Raw genomic sequence first — 26,332 nt, forward strand, 5'->3', positions numbered from 1 at the left:
TGAATGAGAAGCTGTCAAGGAACCACATTAAGCTGCTCTGAGCTCTTTAGAAGAAGAGTGGGGGTAGAACTGTAAAACATATACACATACATATGGGTCATATTACAAAACAGGTAGGCATTGCTTTCCCTGAGCAAACCGATATCGGCTTTTATCTCTGCAAATGTTTATCACTACTATTGTTCCTTCCGAAAAGGAGACAATGTTCTTGGGTGTCTTACCAGAAGCAGAAATATAATTATCTTGCTTCCAGCTAAAGTTACAGACAAAGCACTTTAGACTGCATATACATCAAACAGGCAATTATTTCTAACCCTCTTCATGGAAACTGCTGATGCCCTTAATTAGCAGAAGATACTAACCAGAACTTCAGGGAAAATGTCTATACTGTACCAGTACTGCAGAAATGAACAGCAAACAAGCCAATGAAGTGATGGGAGAATGTCAAGACTACACTCTTGGATGCTGTGCAAGTAAATGACATCTCATATATTATGTGAGACATGTAAACAGAACTTGCTTTGTGGGCAAAAGGAGCAGAACACATAGACACCAGTTTCTGCCTCCAAGCTGATCACTGCTTGATTCAAGCTAACAGAACAGAAAGCACCCAATATACATACAACAAGACACTTTTAAGAACATAGAAACCTGCCTTATACCAGGACTTTGGGCCCCTCTCGTTAATACTCAGTATGAGACTCTCTCATCTTAGCAGATGCTTGACATAATCAGCAGGATAGGATTATTACAGCTATGCCCTGCATGTGGTCTTTCCCAATAAGTATCTCACAGTATGGCAAACTAGCTAGCTATTTAGTCAAATCCAGCAAGGAGGTATTTGTGAAAATGAATGTGTACACTAACCTAAGTTACCTCTGTATCCTTGATTAAACCTTTCCTGCTTATACATCAAATCATGTTTAACTATTCTGTGAAGCTCCAAAATCTGCATAGGATAACAACTATAGTTTCTCAGGGGGGCTCTCCGTGCACTGAATTATGTACACTAAAATCAAGTGTTTTCTGCACACAAATAGCTTGTGTATAACTGACACAGCTTTATTTATGGAAGTTTAAGGGAAGTTTAAAAGTTTAGGGAAGCTTTTAATGTTTGATGTATCACAGTATTTTAATATTCTTTTGGAAGCCGCCCAGAGTGGCTGGGGAAACCCAGCCAGATGGGCGGGGTATAAATAATAAATTATTATTATTATTATTATTATTATTATTATTATTAAAGAGATGAGATAGGCTATTGTTCTCTGTAGCACATACATATTGTGTGTTTAATGTAGCGTTTGCTCCTTCACACTGTGCGAGGCAACTCTCTTGATACTAGCAAGAATCTACAGTAGGCCTGCAAATTACATGGGGTTTAAGTTCCGGGGATCGCAACTAAAGCCAAAATCACATCAAAAGTCACTGGGTTCAGTGGCAGGACATTTTTCAAAGTCATTTTTCCTGGAACCCTGCAACCTTTCAATTTTTGGCCATGCGCATAAATCTGCATGTTAAGTTAAATGTGTGCAAGTTGTGGGCTTACCATACTCCAAACAAACCAGAAAGCTACCCAGAAAATACACCATCAATAGAACTTGTTTCAGGTGGAAGCATTATTTCCTATATCAAAGAATAATGGGGAATCACTGCAGAGTGCTAGAGTTGGCAATCAGTACAGAGAGAACTTTAATTAGAAGAAGGAAGGGAATTTGACTCTATGACAGACTTACTAAACTTAAGCTCCAAATTTACCTTATTTTGTTTATATCTGGATAAAATATTCACAGAAAAGAAGTACAATGCTGAACACAGATGTAATTCAATTAATCATTTACTTAAAGCTTTAAAAAGAGTGACATACAAGTTCCATGTCTTCCATAATCAATCAAGTAAAACATTTAAGAGTTTTAAAGCTAGCACACACTGTGCTTTCTATGAAGAGAAAAAAGTCACGGAAAGGTTTAAAAGTGCTTAGTAGTTTTTTTTAAAAAAAAAGTGCAACCAGAAGATGGCTTGCTCATTTGTACTTCATTCAAGAAACAGTGAAACTCTACATAAAGAACCATTCAATCAGCATAATTGTGCATATACTTCACACTGGCAGAGCTACTGAAATGTTAGTTACATTGCAAGGTCAATAAGAGAGCTTTAGTTCACAGAGGCTACTCTTTTCCACACCACTGTCTAAATGTTTACTGCTTAAGACATTAAAATCGCTGTCAAAATTGAGTTTAATCCACAAAAAGGAGAGCTTCATTTAATTAACAAAAGGTTTGCCAAGCTTTAACGGGAGACAATGGATAAAACCAAATGTACTGCTTAAGTTACAAGTAGCAAGGGTCAGCATAGAAGGTTGGTGGTGCTTATCTCCCGTCACCAGCATGGTTGCACCTTACGAGGAGGCAGAGAAACAAGATGGCCTGTGGAGTGCAAACACATCTGGTGTTCACACCGCATCAGGTACGCCTTTGTCTTGCCCCTCCTGGTAAGGGCACAGCAACACAAGGGGAGGGTCACATAAGCACCTCCACCCCTCCATTCTGACTGCTACTGGATACATGTAATATTTAAACATTTAAAGATAACATTTCTCAGTATTAAGCATGGAGACCTGATCAAAAATCATTCTTGGAATGTGACACAGAAGCAGCAGCAAAGCATAAGCTCATCTGAAAGCACTCAGCCAAAGAGAACCATTTCAAGAATCACCAGAAAGAAACGGAGTTGAATTGTACTGCATATCGTCACTCTACCATTTCCACAAGACCTCATAAATAATTATACTGAACACCAGCGATGTAATTCTCCTTGAAGACTGCATAAATTGACTGTGCTAAATTAAAAACAGCAGCTACACTGTAAGAAACAAAAGATTGAGCAACTAATCCAATGCAAATGTTTATTGTACAATGAAAAATGAAATGCATATTTTTTACACTGGTCCAAAAGTGCTACAAGTCCACCCTCTACTCTTCACATCTGAACTTCAGTTGTGACTGAAGAACATAAATAAGATTTACAGTGCCACTTTTCTTATACAAATATATCATTAGCAGAAATACTGATTGGGAAGATATTATCCAACACATATAGTAAAGATCTTGCTTGCTCAAAAAACAACAACAATAATAATCATCAGTGTTGTATCTGTTTGTAGTTAATGTCACTTTCCAGTGTCCTTTAATCACCAACAGTGAATATTACAATACTCTTGCACAGACTTTACAGCAATCTGCAAATACATCAGAATTAAAAATCTGGTGGCAAAGTGCAAATAACTTAGAGCCAGGCAGTACGAATACTAGCGGGTTTCAATCGCTGCAGGGCACCACTGGATGAGTCATAAACGGGTCTTTCACTTCTCCGACTCACGGTACTAGATGCACTGTGGCTGGATGCCCGTGAAGCACCTCCTGTGGGGAAGGACACAGAAAAGGGAGGACAGCGTTAAGGTGCTTGCATAACTTTACCATTTTGAAAAACAAAGCCATCTAAAATCTATGCAAGCAACTCCACGTTTTATGATCAGAAATATTGGGTTAGGGTCTTAACAATTGCAAATGGGGCTCAGCTCATGGGAAGGGGCTTTCTCCATGCCTGCTTTCTGCTGCTGTCTTCTGAACCCTCAAAAAGCCACTTCTGAGCATCTAGGACATGTGGAGCAATACTTTGGATCCAACCCGTAATGTGTATTTCGCTCTTGAAATGTACCCCCACAGAATCAAGAAATCTGATTTTCCACCCCGTAAATATTCATATATTGTTTTTTGTTTTCTTCTTCTCTTTTTCTTTGTGTCACTTTATTTCTTTATCATGGAAAACTTTTCCATAAAATATTAACACAAAAAACAATAATCTGAAATTTAGTGCACAAGTAACCCTAACCCAAACACTCCAGGGGACTAGAAGACGCTGAACAGTAATGCGGACTTCCTTTAAAAGGGGGAACATGAACTCTACAAATAATCAACATTCGCTAGATGGCTGTAATTTGGTAGTCATGTTGCCCAAAACATTTTGTTTGCAAGAAAAATCTGAGAATGGGACTTCCCATCTCCCCATATAACTCTCATTGCTTAGCTGGACATGAAGGGCGACACACACTGAGCAATGCAAGTTGCATATGGGACTAAATACTGGGCTTTAGTAATTTTCTTTTCTTTTCACACATTTGAATCCTGTTGAGACTGGGGGATGAAGACACCCAGAATTATGCATGTATACTTGAAAGCATGATTCACTATTACAAAAAATACATAATGAAAAGCGCAAACTCTGCTTACGAGAAGGGCTGTGGTGGCTTAAGGCAGACTTCCCTCGCCTTGGAGAGGGAGCAGAACTGAGGTAACTCATCTGCCGCTGATAGTCCATGAGTTGTTCAGAGCGCCTCATACCAGCCGTCGGTTTCACTGCTTCAAGCCTCTTCAAAAAAGCCTTAAATTTAATTTGTTAAAAATATTACTTTTTGTTTAGAGGACATCCATAGCAGTTATCATAACTAGTTAAAGCTGAATACCATTTCTTTGCTATGATATACCGGTAATTTGTGTTAGGGAATCATGGGCAGCAGAAAAACTTACTTTTAAAGAACTAAACCAAGCCAAATTTTATGCTGTTGATATAACAGTTAAATGGTAAAGTAGCCCATTAGGTTTCCTACCAGCCTAATTCAAATACCAACAAAAAAGCAGTGTCAAACTTTGGAGTGATTGTGGGGTTTATACATTAGATCAGCTAATAGGGTCAGATTGTGAATTTTGTTGTTTTCTGTATTGCGGCTTAAGTATCATTTACCGGTGAGGGCCAAATAGTAATCTAATCGCTGCAGTTACCACTCCTTTGTAATTTATGTTCGGATACTCTTAAACAATATTCCTATAAACATGGGGATTAATGAGAGGAAAGCAGAAGCTGTGAGCCTTTCTTGTTGCCAAGGTATTTTGAACTTGCAAGAATAAACACACACCATCCATTGAGCAACTGCCTGAGGGCCTCGCCACCCTTGCTACATTTGAACATATTTTTTTATAAACACCAATTTCACGAGGATACCTATCTAGATGGCTTATACTGACTTCTGTGTTTAGTTTTGTAAGGAAGTACTGGTAGCTATTATATTCTTGATTTGTGTAGACAGCGTGTACTGTCACTCTCTGCCCCCATCTCCCTGCCCCCTGATCTTTCTTTGTTTTTCCCCTTCTTCTTTTTTATATTTGGCACTTAAATAAATGTGGTTGTTTTTTTAAAAGCTCAAACTTACTCCCCCCCAACAGTGCTTTATTCAAAATGGAAGTCAAATGTGAGGGAGACCACACACTCAAGCTACCAGCTACACATGAATTATGAAACAACTGGCCAGTGGACTCTTGGGCAGATGTTTGGCTTTGTTTATATGATGTCTCCTCTAATTTCATTCGCAACAGAAACCAGAATTATTTTTCACAGCACAGGCGGAAGAGTACATTTCAAATCTAAATTTAGCTTCTTTAGCTAGTTGAACTAGAAATAAAATTTCTATCTCGTACCTTAACTCCACATTTTCAGATTTTTATCCCTGCTTCTCTAACAGAAAACCCAAAACTATCAGACACATCAGTGCAATCATTTTGCTTGATGACACTGGTGGGTCATATAAAATCTGAATATTTAGTATGGGCAAGTATGCGAGGAGACAGTGTGTTTGTGCTTCAGTGTGGCGTTGTGGAAAGGATGTCCGCCTTGGATTAGGGAGACTCCAAGTTCAAATTCCTTCCCTGCCCAAAAGACATCTGAGTGATCTTGGGCCAGTCAAAATCTTGCAGTCAGGATTACCTCACAGAAGAAGGAGGAAAGGCAAGATAAAAATGTAATAATAAAAAAGAGGAAATGCTTTTCTAGAAGAAAATTCTCTTCAGCTACAGCAACGTACTTCACGTTGCCAATTCTGTTTACATGTAACAGTCACAGGAAAAACAGGAAACTGGTTTTTGTCCAGTATAAACAGCTGTCTATATAAAAATGTCCAGAACACACAGAATATCCTGTATTACTTGGCACTGGTTCATTTTCCCCAATACAGATAAAAAATAAGTGCTGTTGTGAACTTTCCAGAAAAAAATGAACTGGAGCATTTCCATAAACAAATAAGGTTAATTTACATTGGATTTCAACTCAATTTAGCAAGTTAGCATTTTACTCCTATTTAGTAAACTTAGCTAAATACTACCCTGTATCACTGCTACTACTAACAGTTACACTGAAATATTCCACTGTCACTCAACAAAAAATAAATAAATAAATTTGCAGTCTGATATTTGGTTCTGAGAAGTAACAGAAGGAAATTTTGGATTAAGGTGCTTAAAAAGTTTTCTTCATAAAACCAAGGGCAGGGGAGAAAATCAATTTAGACTGAGGATCTCAAAATTTATTTAAACTTACATTGCTATCAATGTGATGCTTGGGGAGAGCGCAGGAAAATGTTCTTGCACTAACTGAACAAATACTTTAACAATGTATTACGGGGAAAATAGAGAGAAATGGCAAAGAAAGGGCTTTGACTATAATCTAGAGCAGTGGGGAATGTAAAAATAAAAGGTTACTTTAAAATGCAAGTGGAAATTTTACTCATACAAAAATTATGCTATAAGGTATATTATATATAACTAGTTATTTCACAATGGCCAGGAAAGAGTGTCCTGAGGCTATTACGTATCAATTGTCAGAATGACTATTTTCAGATATAACTCAGTCTAAACCATAGGTTAGCATTACAAGGGCAAGCCCCAATGACTTTTGAGATTGTGGATTCCTTCTTATGGCAAAGTCAGAAGCTTTTACTTCCACTTCAATTTAACTGCAGTTTAGCTCATCGCCTGACCCCTAAACTGTGGTTAATCTTCCTTATGATTAACTGAAACAGGCCAGCTTCATCAACCATGGTTTGGCTTGTTTCAGAAAAAAAAACCATCATTAAAATTAATTAGTTTGTCAGAGTTTGGATGACATGACAAATTGCAGTTAATCTAAAATGGAAGTGAAAGCTTCTGAACCTCTCCTCATGGCTCCAATGAGAGAAGGGTGCAGGTCTGAGGCATTCTGTGGGCTGTTACCGTAACACTAAACCATGGCTTAGTGTTACATCCGAACAAGGCAAGCAAATTACATTGATGCTGAACAGTCACATTGAAAGGGCACCTGCCAAGTGAGGAAAAATGAAAACTTCAAAATAAGCTATAAACTTTGTTTTAACCTGTAAATGTGTTTCTATCTAGGAAGGGTAGCAGAAAACAACATGGAAGATCTGCTCCCCTACGAAGGAATGCATATAGAAAAATATGATACGAAGGAAAAAAGATTTAAAAGGATAATTGACTTTAGAATGGGACCAATGACTAAAGACAACCTAACCATGTACCAATAACTAAATGAAGTATAAATGCAACCTGGGTAATTATAATGAAATGTTAAATAACCGAAACAGAAATTGAGCACTCGGCAGTGAGAGTTCACCAAAAAAGAACCTTTTAGGTCAATCTTCTGAAAGATCACTACTTTTCTGAACAAGTGTGGTCAAGCTATTTCATTTAGAGCACGAGGGATGTGGTTGCTAAAATTGGGAAATATGAGCTCAATGCAATTACAGTATATCAAAAGAACCAACAAGCAAAGAACAAATACATTTGCCTCTTGGTGAAAACATGGACAGATATTTCTGTCTACAGCTCTTAGCAGATAATTTAAGCCCTGATAAAGAAAATGTGCATGGACCAACCTCATGGCACAAAATTCACCAAGTATGTGTATATGTCAATATATCTGATACTATGAAGAATAATGCAACTGCAGATGTGTTAAGAGGGTGTTTGTGGGAATCATAGTATCATAATGTCATCAAACCATTCTGCGATGAATTTACATCCAGAATATTTGTATGCATTTGTGGTTGCTGCACCTCAAAAGAATATAATTGAACCTGTGAAGGTTCAGAAAGAGACCAACAGAGCAATGGGATTGCAGGGTGGGGATACACAAGGAAAGGCATCAAGTGCTTAAACATCTTAGTATAGGAATTTTAAAAATAAAATCCTGAGTACTGGAGAGACAGAGTACATTATGTAATCTACTGCAAATTTAGGATTCATAAACCCTTAGCAGAGATCAGAATTCTTATGCAAAAAGCAGACAGACCATGAATCAAACTCTCTCTGTTCCTGCATGTAATAATACTTTGCAAAATTACATTATATTACTATTTGATCAGCTCTAGATAAAGACCTATTACATGGAAATGCGAGTTTCCATTTGCCTCAATATGTGTTACTATGGTTACAACAATGGTTCAATGGTAATGGAACAAGCAAAGATACAGATAATGAAACTGACTGCTAGCTATCGCCTCAATTATTTCCATTTCATTTTATGTTGTGCGCTGTGGTGTAGTGGTTAAGAGCGGTAGTCTCGTAATCTGGGGAACCGGGTTCGCGTCTCCGCTCCTCCACATGCAGCTGCTGGGTGACCTTGGGCCAGTCAGACTTCTTTGAAGTCTCTCAGCCCCACTCACCTCACAGAGTGTTTGTTGTGGGGGAGGAAGGGAAAGGAGAATGTTAGCCGCTTTGAGACTCCTTAAAGGGAGTGAAAGGCGGGATATCAAATCCAAACTCTTCTTCTTCTCTCTTGGTACTACATAATTTGTTTTTCTTCTTCCATTTTCTTCTTCCTTGCTACCAAGACGACAGTTCAAGAACTCCTCAAGTTAACTTTCTTTTTTCCTAGGGTGTGGTAGATAGGGATCCCCCCAAGCCACTCCTTATCGGAGGTGTGGAGCCCTTGTATATAGTAGGCCGCATTTCAGCCATGCAAAAAAGATTTACACACAACTGTGCATCCAGACAAATAAGGCAGCATGCACACTATTCCTTTAAAGCGTATATGAAGCACATTATTTCCCTCAAAGAATTCTGGGCGCCATTTACCCCTCACTGTGTTACAGTTCCCAACAACCCTTAAGAAACTACAGTGCCCAGAATTCTTTGAGGGAAAGAATGTGCTTTAAAGGTACAGCGTGTACGCAGCCCAAGAAGCATTATCAAAATTTAGGAACACATTCCAGCCAGGGGAAAGTACTCAAGCGGGGCATGGAACAGGGTCAATGAGGAGGGAGATGTGAGTATGGCACTGCAGCCAATAAGACTGGGTGTGCTGCACCATGACAGTGTGTCCTGCAGTCGGGGGCTGTATCATTGCTGGGGGTTCACTGGTTCCTTCTCCATGTGGGTGGCATGTGGACCTCATAGTTCACACAATGGTGGACTGCGGTTGTATTTCCAGGGATGTTGGGGGCATGCCATTTTTATATCGCCTTTTATTTTCTGGTTGGCTGGTTTCCCCCTCTTCCCTCCTAGGTTGAACATGGACAGAATGTGGCGTATGTTACAATGACACATCTTTCCACATCATAGTAATAGTACAATGACACTGCTCAATGACTTACTAAAGATTGTAATAGATGCACTTAGTAGGTGCAAAACTCTGCTTAATAAACGAAAGAACTTCAACTAACCAGATTCTCTCTGTCAATCCTTTGCTGCTCTCTCTGCCTGTTGATGGCACTGTGGTACATCTTAGGTGCTGGGCCTGAAGGCTTCTTCAACGAGGTACTTTTGCTCCTGGGCTTTGCAGAGTGCTTTGTCAATTCCTTTAAGAGCCTTTGGTTCTCCCGATCAATTTGTCGAACTTCCTCATTTGTGAAAGAGTAGTTTTTCCTTGACCCTATAGAGGACTGATCCAAGACCAGCTTCTGTTGTTCTTTTTTCTCCAGCTGCAGAAAAGCTTTGAAAACAGATAAACCTTTGAGAAGCCAACATATATGAAGGGGGTTGTATATCTTCACTTGAAATCCAAAAATATCTGAGTTCAGATTTAACCAGTTAACTTAAGTGAGGGGGTTACCTCATTTTCAGCCTATAGCTTTTAAATGACAACACATGCATACGTAGCAAAAGCTTACAGTAGCTTTTCCCAGCCTGGTGTCCTGTGGGTGTTGCTGCACTATGACTCCCATAATGCTCCAAACCATTGACTAAGCTGGCTTGTGTTGTTAAGAGTTGTAGCCCAAACACTCAGAGGGCACTAGATTGGGAAAGGCTAGCCTAGAGAGAACACAATACTGCTGCTACCACGGCATCGAAGAATATTTGCAGTGCACTCTTTTGCAAGGTTATTTATCCCAGTTTGATCAATGACACTTAGTTCTAGAAAATTGTGCATAAGGTTGCAATATTAGGCTCCAAGCGTAAGAGGCACACCAACTCTCATTTGTTTCCAAACAAAAGAAACAGAATGCATGTAAACCATAAAAAGTCATGACATAGCACAGAAGTATACTTAAGGAGGAATCCAACACATATGTGAAGCTGGGTCTATGGTGTGCGTTATAATTCTTAAACATGAGCACTGGGCATTAAACACTGGCCATCAAACACTGGGCAATGTGAGCACTTGGCCACATCTAGAAATACATGATGAGCTGATAATATAGATAATTTTGAAAATGTACATGCAGTTAAGACAGAGTTCTAAAACCAAAGGCACACTTGAAAACTGGAGATACTATTGTGGGTGCTTATCACAACCTATTCTATTAGCTATAGCAAAATGCTTCAAGTCTAATTTCAGCAATTTCAGAGAGCCAGTGTGGTGTAGTGGTTAAGAGCGGTAGTCTCGTAATCTGGGGAACCAGGTTCGCGTCTCCGCTCCTCCACATGCAGCTGCTGGGTGACCTTGGGTCAGTCACACTTCTTTGAAGTCTCTCAGCCCCACTCACCTCACAGAGTGTTTGTTGTGGTGTGTGTCTTGGCTGTGTGTCTTGGGCACCTTGTAAGTGTAACAAAAACCCACAGTGATGTTAGAGACTCTGAAATTGTTGAACAAGTTTGATTTGTCTTTAGGGACTTAAATGGCAAGAGTAAAAGCAGACAGAAGGTGGTACATAAATTTTAAATCTTAATTAGGTTCAAAACCTACAGAAATCAAGGGAACATATGGTGTGTTGAATGGTGTGTTCAGCAACTCTGCATGGATAGGGACCTCCATTACTCTTAGATAAGCTTCTACGTGACTCTCCAAACCCTTACACTGGTGACCAAGATAGAAATAATAAGCAGTATGATAAACTGCAAACAATAGGAAAATAAGTTTTGGGAAAGGGCTACTCAGTTCATGGAAAGAGAAAGAGATTTTAGCTGTAGGGGTATGCAACTATTTAACAAAACATCTAGCTATTGTCAATGTTTTAAGAAGTTTTAAATATAATTTATTTTAAGTTGCACTGTTTTGCTGCTTAGTTGATTGCCACCCCTGGGCTATGTTGAGAGGAAGGGTGGAACAGAAACATAATAAATAATGATGATGATGATGAGGGGGAAAAGGTAAAGGTAAATGACCACTGGATGGTTATGTCTAGTCAAAGGTGGCTATGGGGTGTAGCACTCATCTTGCTTCAGGCAGAGCTGGCATTTGTCCACAGACAGCTTTCCAGGTCATGTGGCCAGCATGACTAAACCATTTCTGGTGCAACGGAACACTGTGATGGAAATCAGAGCACACAGAGACACTGTATACCTTCCCGCCACAGCAGTACCTATTTATCTACTTGCACTGGCATGCTTTCAAAGTGCTAGGTTGATAAGTAATTATAAGCCAGGATTCAAAAAGAAACCTAAAAGGGAAAGCCAATGCATACAGAGAAAACAGCTAGTTGTTCCATCCTAATACCCATCTTCGCTTGGGGCGAAATACCAAGAACTGGTAGAAGAGTTGCAGGAACAGTATCATGAGATGCATACAGTAAAGAAAGGGAATGATTTATTTCCAGCAAAAGCACAAAAATTGATAAAAGAGTTTTCCCAAATTAATAAAAGGTGCTCTCACACTACTTAGTACTGAATTTCATGCCAGTATAAAATTAAACTCAATTAAAAGTGTTACTCTTCCATGTGCTCAGTTTCTCCCAATATATTAGTATACAATTCTAAGTTACCAGTATTCTACCTGTACTTCAGTTAAATACAACAGGTTTGATTCAAAGGTGCCCTTCTACTCACAGAAAACTGTTTTGTATCTGGCAGTGGAGTGCTAGGTAAGGAAAGTGAAATTAAATCAAAAGATTACATTATGCCTGCATGATAGTTTGTGCACACTAGCAAAAGCATGAAAACAGCCCTATATTATATTATTATAGTACAGTTGTGTGGTTATTTAGCCAATGACAACTTTTACATGTTCTGTTCTAATGCTTTACATATTGGAATATAGCAAAACAACTATTAAATATTGCATATTAAAGAGTCACTTACACATCTCAACCCTTCATTGCTTGAAGCTTCTACATAGATAATTTCTTCTAAATTAGAGTGCTTTAGTTCTCTGCAATGGATAAAGCACCCCAGTCTTGCTCTATCATACAGTCCCTACGGAGGACAGTTAAAAATGTATTGTTTAATACTGAAACACGAGGTCACCTTAGGAAACAAAGTGAAATCTTAAAACTCCTAGATTAGCAGATTAAAATTATTGTTGCGAGATATAATATATAGGGAAGTTGTGCAAGACTAATCTTTCCTACACCTCACTGAGAACAGTTAAAAATGTGCATATTGTGACCACTTGGCTTCTGCTTCATAAGCAATGCCATCATAAACAAAGTTAAAACAAATGTCCTAAGGCACAAGAAGGGAGTTTTCTACTTCTGGCCCCCCGCCTACAAATAATATAGGAGTGCTTTCATATAGCCAAAAATGTGCTCAAGAATATTCTATCACCACAATTACTATAGATTCATTAAGAGAAGTGCTAATTTTCTAGAAAAAGAGGTGCTGGAATTCATCATGAACACTTCCCTCCTTCTCTTAGAATGGCTATGGAGTCCACCTGAGAGGTGCCGGAACTAAGTTCCAGTGAGTTCTGGCTGAAAAAAGCCCTGATTAAGGGATTGTTGATTTGCTACCTGGCACCAGGTTTTCTCCTTTCACCATGGGCAGAAGTTAACAATCTGGAACAGGGATAAGGAAACTATGGTCCTCCAGATGATTTTTGGCTATAGCTCTCATCATCCCTTACCAGGGATGATGGTTAGGGATAAAGGAGACCAGCAACTAATAATCTGCATGAACATCAGCACCTAGCTTAATAGCTATATTCAAGACTGTCTGCTTCAGCTGCACCAAGGAGTCAAGCCCCAGGCATGTTCTTTGGCAACTTTCGCAAAATGGTCACAAATAAGAAAATATTTTGGGTGGTATTTGTAAACCAATACCAGTTGGTTTGGCAGTTTGGGAGATACAGCACTTCATGTAATCTGTTAAAAGTTTGTTAGGGTGATCATGTTGAACTTACCGTATTTTTCGCCCTATAGGACGCACTTTTTCCCCTCCAAAAATGAAGGGGAAATCTGGGTGCGTCCTATGGGGCGAATGCAGGCTTTCGCTGAAGCCTGGAGAGCGAGAGGGGTCGGTGCGCACCGACCCCTCTCGCTCTCCAGGCTTCAGGAAGCTATCCCAAGTCTTGGCAGCGCCGCCACCCCGCTATTCCCCGACCTGATCTGGGGGGGGGGAAGCAAGCCTGCTTCTCCCCCCCCCCCCCGCCAGCCCCACAAGCTCGGGGGATAGGGGGATGGATGAGCGCCGCCACCCCGCTATTCCCCGACCTGATCTGGAGGCTGGCGGGGGGGGGGAGAAGCAAGCTTGCTTCTCCCCCCCCCCCGCCAGCCCCACAAGCTCGGGGGATAGGGGGATGGCGGAGCGCCGCCATCCCGCTATTCCCCGACCTGATCTGGAGGCTGGCGGGGGGAGAAGCAAGCCTGCTTCTCCCCCCGCCAGCCCCACAAGCTCGCGGGATAGCGGGCCAAGCTGTCCCTGAAGGCAGAAGAGGGAGACGAAGTGCTCCGTCTCCCTCTTCTAGCTTGGGGATGGCTGCGCAAACCTGGGGGGAAATAAAAATTTTTCCCTTGATTTCCCCCCCCCCCCAAAAAATAGGTGCGTCCTATGGGCCGGTGCGTCCTATAGGGCGAAAAATACGGTAAAAGGGATTTCACTATTAAATATATTTTATGTATATAATTCCCCCCCAAAAAAGTACAATTGTGAGATAATCAAAACAAAGATGTAAGACATCTTTGTAAGAAGAAGTCTTACATCTTTGTAAGAAGATGTAAGAAGTTGTATTGGAAAGCTAAAAAATGGCAATTGATGCCATGGATATTAGCTATGCCCACCCAGGATAAATACATCTATGTATCTCAACTATAAACCAATCTACCAATCTATAAGCCAAAACCAGTCTACAGTTCTTCCTGCCCAACCCGCTTCTGCAGGGAAGACACTGGAACCAAGACTATGACTACCATGAACAACTTCACATATCCTTAGAATATTGCACCTATCCATGGATTGCAAAATCCTTCTGGAGACAATCCTGGCTTAAAACCAGAGCTTACATATAACATATGTATACATATTTTTATTAAATAGGAGGTCTATGGCAGCACCCAGACTGTTTCCAGGATTAGGATGAAACTATGTGCTAGGTACTGTACAAAATAAACGTAGATTGATTTTGATTACAGAAATGTTTAGTTACATATTCCAAGTCATGTTTAACATATTGCCCATTAAAGTAACCTCTCTTTGATGCTGCCCCTTAAAGTTCCACATTAGTTTAAATTTCTCTCCCTAATTTCTGCCTACAGCACTCACCTATTTTCTGCCAGCAAATTCCTGAAAACTGGGATGTTTCATCACATTGATCTATAGCAAGTCTAACTGTATGGAGAAATCCTCTTTCCTGCTGTTCAACTCTTGAAACACTTCTGATGCTGCAATGATTACTGCCAGGATGTCATAATACAGAATCTGCTTACATGACATCAGCAGTGCGTCATAATAGATTGGCACCAGACATCTCATATCAGAGCAGTGTAATCAAATGATAGAAAGCATTCAGCAAACTACATATATTTGTACTAATTCCAGAATCCTCAGCTCCAGCCAATAACTATTCCACAATGTTTGAAGGCATACTGGTGTTATCTCTAGATTGGTTACATTCTTAACTTTTTAAAAACTTTTCTAAAACAAGAGGACATGCCTATGTGATCATCATCTGAGGCCCTTCTTTGTGTGTCTCCTCCGCAAAAGGTCTAGAGGGCAGCAATATGAGAACAGGCCTTTTCTGTGGTAGCTCCCCTCTTGTGGAATGTTCTCCCCAGGGAGGCTCACCTGGCGCCTTCATTACCTATCTTCAGGTTCCAGGCAAAAACAACCATCCTCTCCCAGGCCCTTGGCTAATTAAGCAATCTATGGCCTTTTAAACTGTGCATGTAGGTGGGGTGTTATTGGGTGGCACTGTGGTCTAAACCACAGAGCCTAGGACGTGCCGATCAGAAGGTCGGCGGTTCAATTCCCATGACGGGGTGAGTTACCGTTGCTTGGTCCCTGCTCCTGCCAACCTAGCAGTTCAAAAGCACGTCAAAGTGCGAGTAGATAAATAGGTACCACTCCGGTGGGAAGGTAAACGGCGTTTCTGTGCGCTGCTCTGGTTCGCCAGAAGCAACTTAGTCATGCTGGCCACATGACCCGGAAGCTGTACGCTGGCTCCCTCAGCCAATAAAGCGATATGAGCGCCGCAACCCCAGAGTTGGCCACAACTGGACCTAATGGTCAGGGGTCCCTTTACCTTTACCTATGTTCTTGGTATGTAGTTTTTTGTTTTTATATTGTAAATCATCCTGTGATCTTTAGATGAAATTCGGTAAAAAAAAATTAATAGCTAATAATTTATTTATTTATGCTAAATTCTGCAGCTTAGCTGCATTTAACTTGTAAAGAGAGCGCATGACACATAATTCCTCCCATGTTATATCTTTTGCAAAACTGGGCTGTACTTGCTCTTCCGAATGAGTTATAATGTGGAAAGTGTCCTCTGGGTGGACTGAAATCTGTGATTTATTGTGCTAATTTCTATCGTTTATTGTTTTGTGTACAAGGAAGACTTCCGTTCCCTATCATGCATTGACGTGCATGTCCAATTGAGTCAATACAAGTTGTCAAGGAACTGTAATGAGCTACTGAGAAGTAAAGCAGCCACTTCTGCTAATTGACCCAGAGCTCTGTGTTCAGAGAGCTCCAATTGCATTCTAAGACAGGCTTCCTCAACCTCGGCCCTCCAGATGTTTTGAGACTACTATTCCCATCATCCCTGACCACTAGTCATGCTAGCTAGGGATCATGGGAGTTGTAGGCCAAAAACATCTGGAGGGCCGAGGTTGAGGAAGCCTGTTCTAAGAGTACTATTCTAACTCACTTATGCTCAGAGACAGACAAATGGCTCCCTTCATCTACAGGACATTTTAATATTTGCATTACAAAAACTGGAGGCTAAACAGGAGGCTAAAACAGCGTGGTCTTTGCATTGTGTAAATATGTGACATGAAAAATGTACGCAAAAGGAGAAGTTGGGCTGCAAGGGGGGGAAAAAAATCCAAAGTCTGTATTTGGGCAATACCTTTATTAGGTCAACCCAAATGCCACAAATTAGCAGGCAGGAACTCTATATTAGATGGCAAACAGAACAAGGTGGGAGGCAGAGAAGGGAAAAGTTGGGTGACAGATGGAGCCTGCATCTGATCACAATCTCAAGATGCAATGTGAGAGAAGAAAGTAGATATTAAAATGAGGTTTCAGGTTGTCTCTGGGGCTGCTGGCAAGAAAGAAAATAAAATTCTCTTCACCTGAGAAAAGATGCATACATTATCAAGGCTCTTCGGGAGTGTTAACAGCTAAAGAACATACCCTTTCAAAAACCAAATTACCAGTGGTGCAAGAACAGAAGAAATATTACCTTGAAAATAAGTCTATCCAGAATTCAAGTGCAAGAGGATGAATAAGTATACGATTATCAAAGGATATGAATAGTGTTCTAGCATCACATTTTAAAGCAATGATGATCTGATATCTTTTCAGTCTTGATCTGATAAAACATCTTTAAACATTCAAAAACCATGATTAAGCTAATGTGTACTGCCATTCTGCATCGAAGTGACTTAAACGGTTAATAATCCATATTTATCTATTTGGTGATATTGAGTTTCTTTTTAAATATATATTTTCAAGAATTAATTGGAATACCCTCCCCTCTCTCTTTTGATTTATCATCCTCTTTCAAAAGTGCCTGAAAAATGTAACATTCAGTTTACGACTGAAGTACGTAATTTTGTGTTGCTAATATCAGATACTATTTCCCCAAGACTGACACGTGGATAGTTCCTGCAGAGGAAAGACATGTGTGAACTTATGTGCAACTGAGGAGACTCCTGAACAGCAGAGTTTCATACACATGACAATTTTATATGCTTGGATTATCATTTTCTGCCCTGCAGGAGGAGATCTGCACACGTTTCCTCTATTTCATGCCAGTGAATTTAGTACATTGTGTTCAAACAGTTCTCAGGCAGCATCTAGACTTTTGATCACGTCTTCCCAAGGAGTACAACTACTAAACTTCTATTGCAGTAAAGAAGGGAAGTTTTACAGAGTCCTAGAGTTTTCCCATATTCATGGTTTGCCCTCTAAAACAATACCTCTAGTTGATTTTCAGAATAGTTGCTACCATGGGTGCAATACTTTGGCAAATTTAAGACAGTGAGATAAAAAGTCTTGAAGGCTCTGTATGGGTTGAGAGAGTTTGAGTCCAATAGAGCATTGATGCTTTAGCCTTTTGGGAATTGATGCTTTCTTTTCCTTAGTTACACGGAAGGGTGTTTGGATGTGTTTACCAGAACCACAAACTAACAGACAAGCATATCCTGAATTCCTGTTTCATTATTAATTTGATAATTGTAACGATCACCTCATAACAACAAGTAAAGCCACCTTAATTAAATACATAGCATTGAGTCATCATTGATTATTGCCTCTCAGTAATTTATTCAACAATGAACCTCTGCTAAGAGAGAAAAGGTTGACATGTATCAGATACAAGCATCCTAACATCTGAAAACTGCCACTTGAAAATAATAACTTATTTTACTATAAATATACATTGAGGGTCCATTGTTATGATGAACTATGAGATCTGGTTGTTGCTGTTTCGCGAAAATGAGTAGAAGGAAAATTGGGTTGGGAGGGCCTTGGTGAACTAGGATCACCACACCCGGTTTATCTTTCAGGAGACAACCAAGTTTCCCCAGTCCCCCTTGAATGTGATTTTTTTGGCTGGGCCGTAGCAGCTCTGCTGGGAAAAAAAAGTGTCTTCCATTGACTGCCTCTTTAGTTTCTAAGCCGTCCACAGAATTTGGCTGCAAATTTCAGGTTCTTTTTTCAACTACAAACCTTAGCTAGCAATGTACTATTTAAACACATACATACATAGAATCAAGAGTCTGCTTCAGAGGTTATATGTTGTCATTTATGCTACCATGGCCATGCAGATTTTTACTACTACTCTGAATTCAAAAATATATCCAGTGGAATCAATGGTGACCTTTTGAGCTTGTTGCACAGATGGGCCGGGCAGACCCAGATTCAAACACCCACTCAATCACTAAGCACCATGGGGAAACCTTGGTCCTGTAATTATTTATCAGCCTAACCTCCATAGCAACTTATATGCGTTGATGGAAGTATAAAATGGACAGGGAAAACTCTGTGTCCTTCCTTGAGTTCATTGGAGAGAAGGCACAATATAAATGTAATAAACAGAAATAAATTGAAAAGACATTTATCGTGTATAGAGTGCAGTCTATCTAAATAATAACTTTACCAAACAAATATTTTTGTTAACAATTGCTGTTCCGTAGAACTCAAGGGAAAAACTGAAAATGTTTATCCAGATCTGAAAGAACAGCAGAGACATACGTATTATATCAGAATGTTATTATTTTGAGAGCAAATCCCATATTTTTAAAGTTAAGAAAATGTCACCTTTCAAAAGATGATTCAAGTCCACAGCCTCCTGCAGGACCTTTTGGTGACATTTGTGATCCAAGTCGGGTTCTAAGGAGAAACAGAAATTCAGTCAGGGCTTGTAATTGTTCTCCTCAAAAATGTAAAGCTTTTTGCACCTCATGCTTACCATATAACTCCTGGCTCACATTTTCTTGTCTTTTAACCTTTAGTTTCTTATCATTAGATGCTGCAAGTTCAAAAGACTGGATGGGACTGATGTCTGGAGTTGACAGAGGAGTCACATCAGTCACAGTATCTTCAGACTCTTCTGCATAGTCACCGAGCTTAGGTTTTACTTCCACCGATTTAATTCCTGGGCTGGGTTTTTCTCTCAGAGAAAGAAGCGCCAAGTTACATTTGCTTTTCTTTTTTGAAGAAGAGCAGGATGAGTCTGACAAGCAACCATCTGAATCTGAGCAGTCTGTATCAGAACTACAGGATAGGCAATGTGAGGAGGAGGAAGACGAGGAGGAACTGACTGCAATATTCTTGCTAACCTTTGCACTATTAGACTGCTTAGACAACTTAAGTCTAACCCTCTGGTTTCTGCTGTCATCGCTACTGTCTTCTTCATCTGTATAGTAGTTTTCCTCAGATGCTTTAACTATTTGGTCAACTTGAGAGGAAATATTTTTTCCATGCGTTCCTTTACCTTGTGCTGAAATCCTACCAGATGTACTTGCCTTTTCTGAATTTAGAGAAGCTAACGACAACACAGAATTTTCAGGATCACAAGCACCATTGTTTAATTCCTCCCCCTCCTGAGATTCTGTATCTTTATTTGCTTTGTCTTCTTCCTCAGTACAGTTATCCTCCACCACTTTGGTTTCCATGTTCAAGCCAGGTTTGCCTATAATTGTATCTTCCGTTTGTGTGTGCTCACCATTTCCCTTCTCATCTGTTTTCGTTGTTGCTCCTTTCCTCGCCACATCTTCTTCAAAGTCACTATCGAAGAAAGAGTGATCCACTTCACAGTCTGACACATCTTCATACATACGGTCCATGATCAAAAAAAGGGTGCTGAAATGCGGTTCCTGCAAATGGAACACCAGAATTACTAACTGAGAAATTAAAGAAATATAGGTTCAAAACCCACTCTACAACTACAAGTCAATCAATCAATCAATCAATCAATCAATCAATCAATCTCCTTTATTGGCATAGAAAAAGTGCATTCTATACATGGATCGGGGACGCGGGTGGCGCTGTGGGTAAAACCTCGGCGCCTAGGACTTGCCGATCGCCAGGTTGGCGGTTCGAATCCCTGCGGCGGGGTGCGTTCCCGTTGCTCGGTCCCAGCGCCTGCCAACCTAGCAGTTCGAAAGCACCCCCGGGTGCAAATAGATAAATAGGGACCGCTTACTAGCAGGAAGGTAAACAGCATTTCTGTGTGCTGCGCTGGCTCGCCAGATGCAGCTTGTCATGCTGGCCATGTGACCCGGAAGTGTCTTCGGACAGCACTGGCCCCCGGCCTCTTAAGCGAGATGGGCGCGCAACCCCAGAGTCGGACACGACTGGCCCATACGGGCAGGGGTACCTTTACCTTATACATGGATCAGAACACAATACAGTTAACAAAACATAGTAGGAGATATTTTACGATAAAGCTGTCCAGACATTGTGAGGTATGAAAATGGCTCTTAGGACCTATGGTGATGTAATTTCATGGCGTCACTCAAAAATCTTGCCACATTCTCCACAACGTCATTACTACAATTGTTCAGAAGATAGAAAACCCTGGAAGAGCCAGTGCGATAAATCCCCTCCTTCAATAAGGGGGCCAAATACTTATCATATATTTTTGCATAAAATGGGCAATTAAAAAAACACGTGTGTGATGCATTCAACCTGTTTTGTGCCACAAGGGCAGTATCAGAGCATGGGATTTTTGAAAATCAACCTTGCAAAACTGCAGATGATAAGACATTAACTCTTGCGAGGGAAAGAGCTCTGCGTAGGTGGGGATTGTAAAGCTGGTGTAAATATGGAATGTCCTGGCCAAAGAGGGTGGAATTCCCAACCCCAATGGGGAACAGGGTTTATTGGCTGTGCTGCTAAGGGTTTGGAATTCAATCTCTAGGGATACTGTGCTTGATTGTATGGAATGCTTCCAATTGTGGGAGCATAAGCAGCAACTTGAGTGATAGGCCACAGGTTCTGATTTCGCTTTCAATGCGACCTAACCATTTGGAGTGGTGGGCTTCTGCCATGTGGAAAGTTAAAGAAGGATTGGACATGAAATGTAGGCAAAGCCAGAATTTTATAGTGGTGACCCATGCTTTGGTTTAACTACAGGTCTTATAGATCTGCTTAAGTTTGCATCCCTGTATCTCTGTCCAACTTTATGTCTATGCATAATGTTAATCATTTATCTCTTTTAAAAAGACAATAATGATCCTAGAGAGGATTTTGTTGCTTTCCTCCCCACCATTTCATAAGGAAATCACATTTATTTGATATTGCATGGAATTGCTTGTTTTTGTTCTGAGCTTAACATTTCATATAATCTAAAGGTGCACAAAAGCTTGCCATGCTGAATCGACAGCTCCTGGCCAAGTCTCACATAGAAAGCCACTAAAATGCTTCCATAGGAACTCAAGGAAATGCAACATAGAAAAATACAATCTTTAAAATGTCTGATAATTGCCACTGTTGCTTCCTGAGTATCACTGTTGAAAGCGAGGGAGGATGCCGAGAACATTTCACAGATGCATGTGCTGCCAACTGTGTGTACGCAAAAGGCAAGCACGCTGGCAGGCATGCGACACTGATCTGGACTATTCTAGTCATGGAAAGGAAGTATGTTTTACAGTGGAAGTGGGGAACCTGTGCTCCCAATGTTGTTTGACTACAATTCCCATCATCCCTGACCACTGGCAATGGTGGATGGGGCTGATGGGTGGTGGAGTCCAACAAATACTGTATTTACTCGAGTCTAATGCTCCATTAAATCTAATGCGCATCTCAATTTTCGCAATGTAATTTGGCCAATAAAGGTGAGCATTAGAGTTGAGTAAATATGGTAAATTGTTATAGACTGAGGGGGTATTCCCCCTAAACCTTAGGAATAAATAAATGTTAGGATTTTGATTAATTGAGATACTGATTAAGACACAAACTTATTGTGTCCTTCATTGTTTATGTAACAATATGAAAGGCTAAAGGTAACGGTAAAGGGACCCCTGACCATTAGGTCCAGTTATGACCGACTCTGGGGTTGCGGCGCTCATCTCGCTTTATTGGCCGAGGGAGCCAGCATACAGCTTCCGGGTCATGTGGCCAGTATGACTAAGCCGCTTCTGGCGAACCAGAGCAGCGCACGGAAACGCCGTTTACCTTCCCGCAGGGGTGGTACCTATTTATCTACTTGCACTTTGACGTGCTTTTGAACTGCTAGGTTGGCAGGAGGAGGGACCGAGCAATGGGAGCTCACCCTGTTGCGGGGATCTGAACCGCCGACCTTCTGATCGGCAAGTCCTAGGCTCTGTGGTTTAACCCACAGCGCCACCCGCGTCCCTATGAAAGGCTACAGGTTGCCTAAGCCTGCTTTACAGAAAGAAAGGATCCATATTAACAGATGCTGTAAAGCTCTGCCACTCTCTTATCTTACACTACAGGTATCTATGTATTGAGGTAAACAAAAGGAAGCAGGCTCCAGCCTGCCTGGATACCGCTTTATTTGATCTGGACTCCCTGGCCCATGGCAAAGAAAAATGAAGAAGGTGGTAGAATGATCTATACCACTTCAGACTGTTGGTGAGGGGGATGAATTGCTTTTTAACTTTTTTTAAAAAAATAAAATCTCCCTACATGTAGAAAGCTAGCACAGTAAGGAGGAGGAGTAAGCTAGAATCATTGTCTCCTATGTGCTTCCCTGCCTCACTTCTACGTGCAAGGAGGCATTCGTATGTTTAACATTATGAAGGATTCAAAACAGACTTCCTCCTCGCCATCACTTGCATCTGAAGCAGTACAGCCCAACCTATCCAGCTCTGAGTAATCTGCTACCTATCTAGACCAGGTCCACCCCAGAATGCAGGATGCCCACCGCTCCTTTGCCTGCACAAAGTCAAGTTTAACACTGGGAGATGGCTTCAGGCTCACTCTTCGAAAAGGCATAAGCATTCCCCATTCGAGGTAGAGCTCAAACACCACGTGCCCTCCCCAGTCACAGCCAAACAGGCTCCGGCTGCCTAGGAAGACATCTGTCAAGAGCGCGGTTTCCTCCCTCCTGAGTCGTGACCGCGATGCGTCAGGGCGCAATGGGAGCGACTATAATCGCGCGCAACTCGCCCCCCTCCCGCAACGACCTTTGCTGGCGACAAAGGCCCGCCCGCACGTCAAGCCGAAGCCTAATGATAATTATTGCAGCGACATTGCACGGAGGATTAACTAAGGAGCTTCTCGAAAAGGCTCGGCCCCTCGCGAAGGAGGCTGCATAGAGAAGGCTAGCCACGCGCAGAAAATTGATTTCATGCAGGCAGGGTCGGGCGGAGGGCAGACCCCTTCCTCTCCTCCATTGGAAAAAGGCCGAAGAGTCCCCGTCCCCCGCCACTACGGCCAATGCTCCTCCGATACGTCGGAGGAAACGCCGGCACACGCCCGCCACCTTCCCACTTTGTTGTGGTTACATAGCCCGCGGCGAGGCGTCGGAGGGCGGCGGGTCGGCGCTCTGCAGCTGCGGCTCCGCCGATACCCACCTCCCTGCAGAGGAGGCGGGAGGGCGAGCAGCCTGGAGCAAGCAAGGCTCGGGTACTCACCGCAGGCCGGCCGGGCAGAAGGCGTCGCTAGCGCCCCGGCGCTTGGAGGCCCCTTCGGAGAGCGCTTCTCGCCTCGCGCTCTACACCAAGCCCGGCTTCTCCCGCCCGGCCTTGTGTTTGCGTAACCACGGGAAGGGCGGGATTGGGGAGAGGAGGGGAAAGAGGCTGCTTCCGTCTCCGCGTGGGCATGTGTAATAGTTCCCTTTCCAATGCAGCAGGTGGAAGCCTTGAGCTCGCTCGCTCCCTTTGCCTCGGGGGCCGCCGCTTTAGAGGCGCTTGCCAAGGTGTGCCCTCAGGCTGCCAGCAGGCTCCTGGGCTAATCTTGGATGCGCCGGCAGGCTAGCTAGGCGGCCGTAGCCGCTTACTCTCTAGCTAAGGTCAAATCTTCGTCTCGTAAATGGTAGCGACTGGCAATGCCGCAAATAGGGCATGTAATCCCCGCAGATTAGACGGGGATCTCGGATCTTTTTGCCTTTTCTGTCGCCATCACCCAGCGTCAAGAGAGCCCTTAAAGGTGTGCTATAAGCATTAAGAGCCTCCTCCTCCTTCGATGGCTCCTTCACGAGGCTGCTCAAAGGGTTTTGTAAATAAGATCTGCTACAATCAGTGTAAATAATGCGATCTCTAATTCCTCATGGCATCCACACAACCGTTGCCTTAAACTTCATTTTCAAGAGAGTTGTGGCTGACTGAGTGTTTAAGTTGCATTTCCCAAAGCGTTAAGGAGTAGGCTTAATATGGTCACTGATTTGGGGTTAAGTCTCATTAAGAAGTGGGATCTTCCGATTAAACGTGCAAACGCCTGTGTTGCAAGGCTACTGTTCAATACACGTTTCTGACTCAATCCCATTGTTTTGATTTCTGAGGAAATGCATAGGATCATGGTGCAAGTCTCATTTAGTTTAACAGCCGTTAAGGTTACAGCCTGAAGCAGGATCTAGGCATATTTACTTGAGAATAAGGTCCACATTATATTCATTGGTTATATAAAATAATTAGCAATAATTATCGAATGTAAGGTCCCACACTTAGGCAGGAATAACCAGCTGCACAAATATAAAATGGGCGACACTCTGGCCTGTCAGTAGTAAATGTGGTTCTTAGTAGACCACAAGCTTAACATGGGACAACAGTATGATGCAGCAGCACCCAAAAAAAGCAAAATAAAAAAGCTAATGCTATTCTAGATTACATCAACAGAAGATCCAAACCTATAGATTCAACTTGAAAGAAATGAGATTCCAGCTAAAGATCAGGAAGAACTTTCCGACGGCAATGGTAGCCAACCCACAAGGGATACAGGGCTAGGTGGAAAAGTGGACAATCATTATCTCCAGGACGTTTCTAACATGAAACATTAACTCCCCCCCCCCCCCGCCATGGTATAGCAGAAGCCTTGCTATGCTTGCATGAATTTGCAGACTGCTACGGTAATAGAGATAAGAATCAACCAGTTTAGCAAATTACAGGAAATGTGACCTTTTAGGGTTTGGAAAGTACATAGGTACTGTAACAACAGAGCATGACAAGAAGCAAGGTGGCTTTCCAAAACCATATATGAAACTGCTAATGCAAGCACGGAACAAACATGAGAGCACCCACAAGTGGCGGGAAGATCAGAGCTTAGCATGCGCTTGTCTGTGCAGAACTTTAGCCACTTAGTAAGCTTTTAGGGACGCGGGTGGTGCTGTGGGTTAAACCACAGAGTCTAGGACTTGCCGACCAGAAGGTCGGCGATTTGAATCCCTGCTCCTGCCAACCTAGCAGTTCAAAAGCATGTCAAAGTGCAAGTAGATAAATAGGTACCGCTCCGGCAGGAAGGTAAATGGCGTTTCTGTGTGCTGCTCTGGTTTGCCAGAAGCGGCTTAGTCATGCTGGCCACATGACCCGGAAGCTGTACGCCGGCTCCCTCAGCCAATAAAGCGGGATGAGCGCCGCAACCCCAGAGTCGGCCACGACTGGACCTAATGGTCAGGGGTCCCTTTACCTTTAAGCTTATAGGCACTAGGCGTGAGCTCAGGCATTTTTGCAATATGTATAAGTATCTGCTTCCCCCAACGTGAGGTACACAGCCTTTGTGATCTTATTCACCCTGTGTCTAGATTGATGCATCTCTCAATAAACTGAATACCTTTTCCACCCATCGTCCCCTCAATTGGCTTTACCGCAGGAGGCAGTGCCAGAGACCCTTTTGGGGGTGGGGTGGGGTGTTACAATAAGAACTGTTCAACAGTGGAACTGACTCCCAGGAGAGGTGGTGAACTCTCCTTCACTGGAGATATTAAAGCAGAGGTTGGATGACCATCTGCCATGGATGCTTTAGCTGAGATTCCTGCAGCGCAGCGGGTTGGACTAGATGACCCTCGGTGACCCTTCCAATAATACAACCCTATGAACTTACGGCCATGCATAGGGTTGGGCTGCATAACTCTTGGTGCTGAAAGCGCCCTGCTATCACTCCCTATCTTGTAGCTGGGTTGCAGGATGCAACTGGAAACACGCGCATTTTGCATGCTTCTCAAATCACAACCAGGCATTGCAAAACGCAGGAGGATTTGCAGACTTCCGCTGGAGGGAGCACTTCTTTTTCTC

General features: G+C 42.0%; 1 protein-coding gene across 2 annotated transcripts; it reads right to left on the reverse strand.

The window, feature by feature from the left end:
• Positions 1-1,818: 1,818 nt before the first annotated feature.
• CFAP97 (cilia and flagella associated protein 97) lies at positions 1,819-26,262 on the reverse strand. 2 transcript variants are annotated; one of them, XM_083460017.1, is made up of 6 exons: positions 23,741-26,262; positions 19,108-20,014; positions 18,957-19,028; positions 9,542-9,810; positions 4,287-4,437; positions 1,819-3,416 (listed from the first exon to the last, which is right to left on the reverse strand). In XM_083460017.1, exons 2-6 carry the CDS (start codon positions 19,982-19,984, stop codon positions 3,283-3,285), a joined length of 1,503 nt encoding a protein of 500 aa, XP_083316143.1. In that variant the 5' UTR covers positions 19,985-20,014; positions 23,741-26,262; the 3' UTR covers positions 1,819-3,282. The 2 variants fall into 2 exon arrangements, with proteins under 2 accessions (XP_083316143.1, XP_083316144.1); XM_083460018.1 differs by having other exon boundaries at positions 19,108-20,156; positions 20,524-23,873.
• Between the last annotated feature and the right edge of the window lie 70 nt (positions 26,263-26,332).

The sequence above is a fragment of the Podarcis liolepis genome (genome assembly GCF_965112155.1).
Source record: "Podarcis liolepis genome assembly, chromosome: 9".
NCBI lineage: Eukaryota > Metazoa > Chordata > Lepidosauria > Squamata > Lacertidae > Podarcis > Podarcis liolepis.

Bases quoted from the DNA above. Each gene is read 5' to 3' on its own strand.
- CFAP97 (XM_083460017.1), bottom strand. From the start codon at position 19,984: ATGGACCGTATGTATGAAGATGTGTCAGACTGTGAAGTGGATCACTCT. The intron at 19,029-19,107 runs GTAAGCATGAGG...GTTTCTCCTTAG, and splicing joins TGTGAGCCAGGAGTTATATG to AACCCGACTTGGATCACAAA. The intron at 3,417-4,286 runs GTAAGCAGAGTT...CCTTCCCCACAG, and splicing joins AAGCCACCACAGCCCTTCTC to GAGGTGCTTCACGGGCATCC.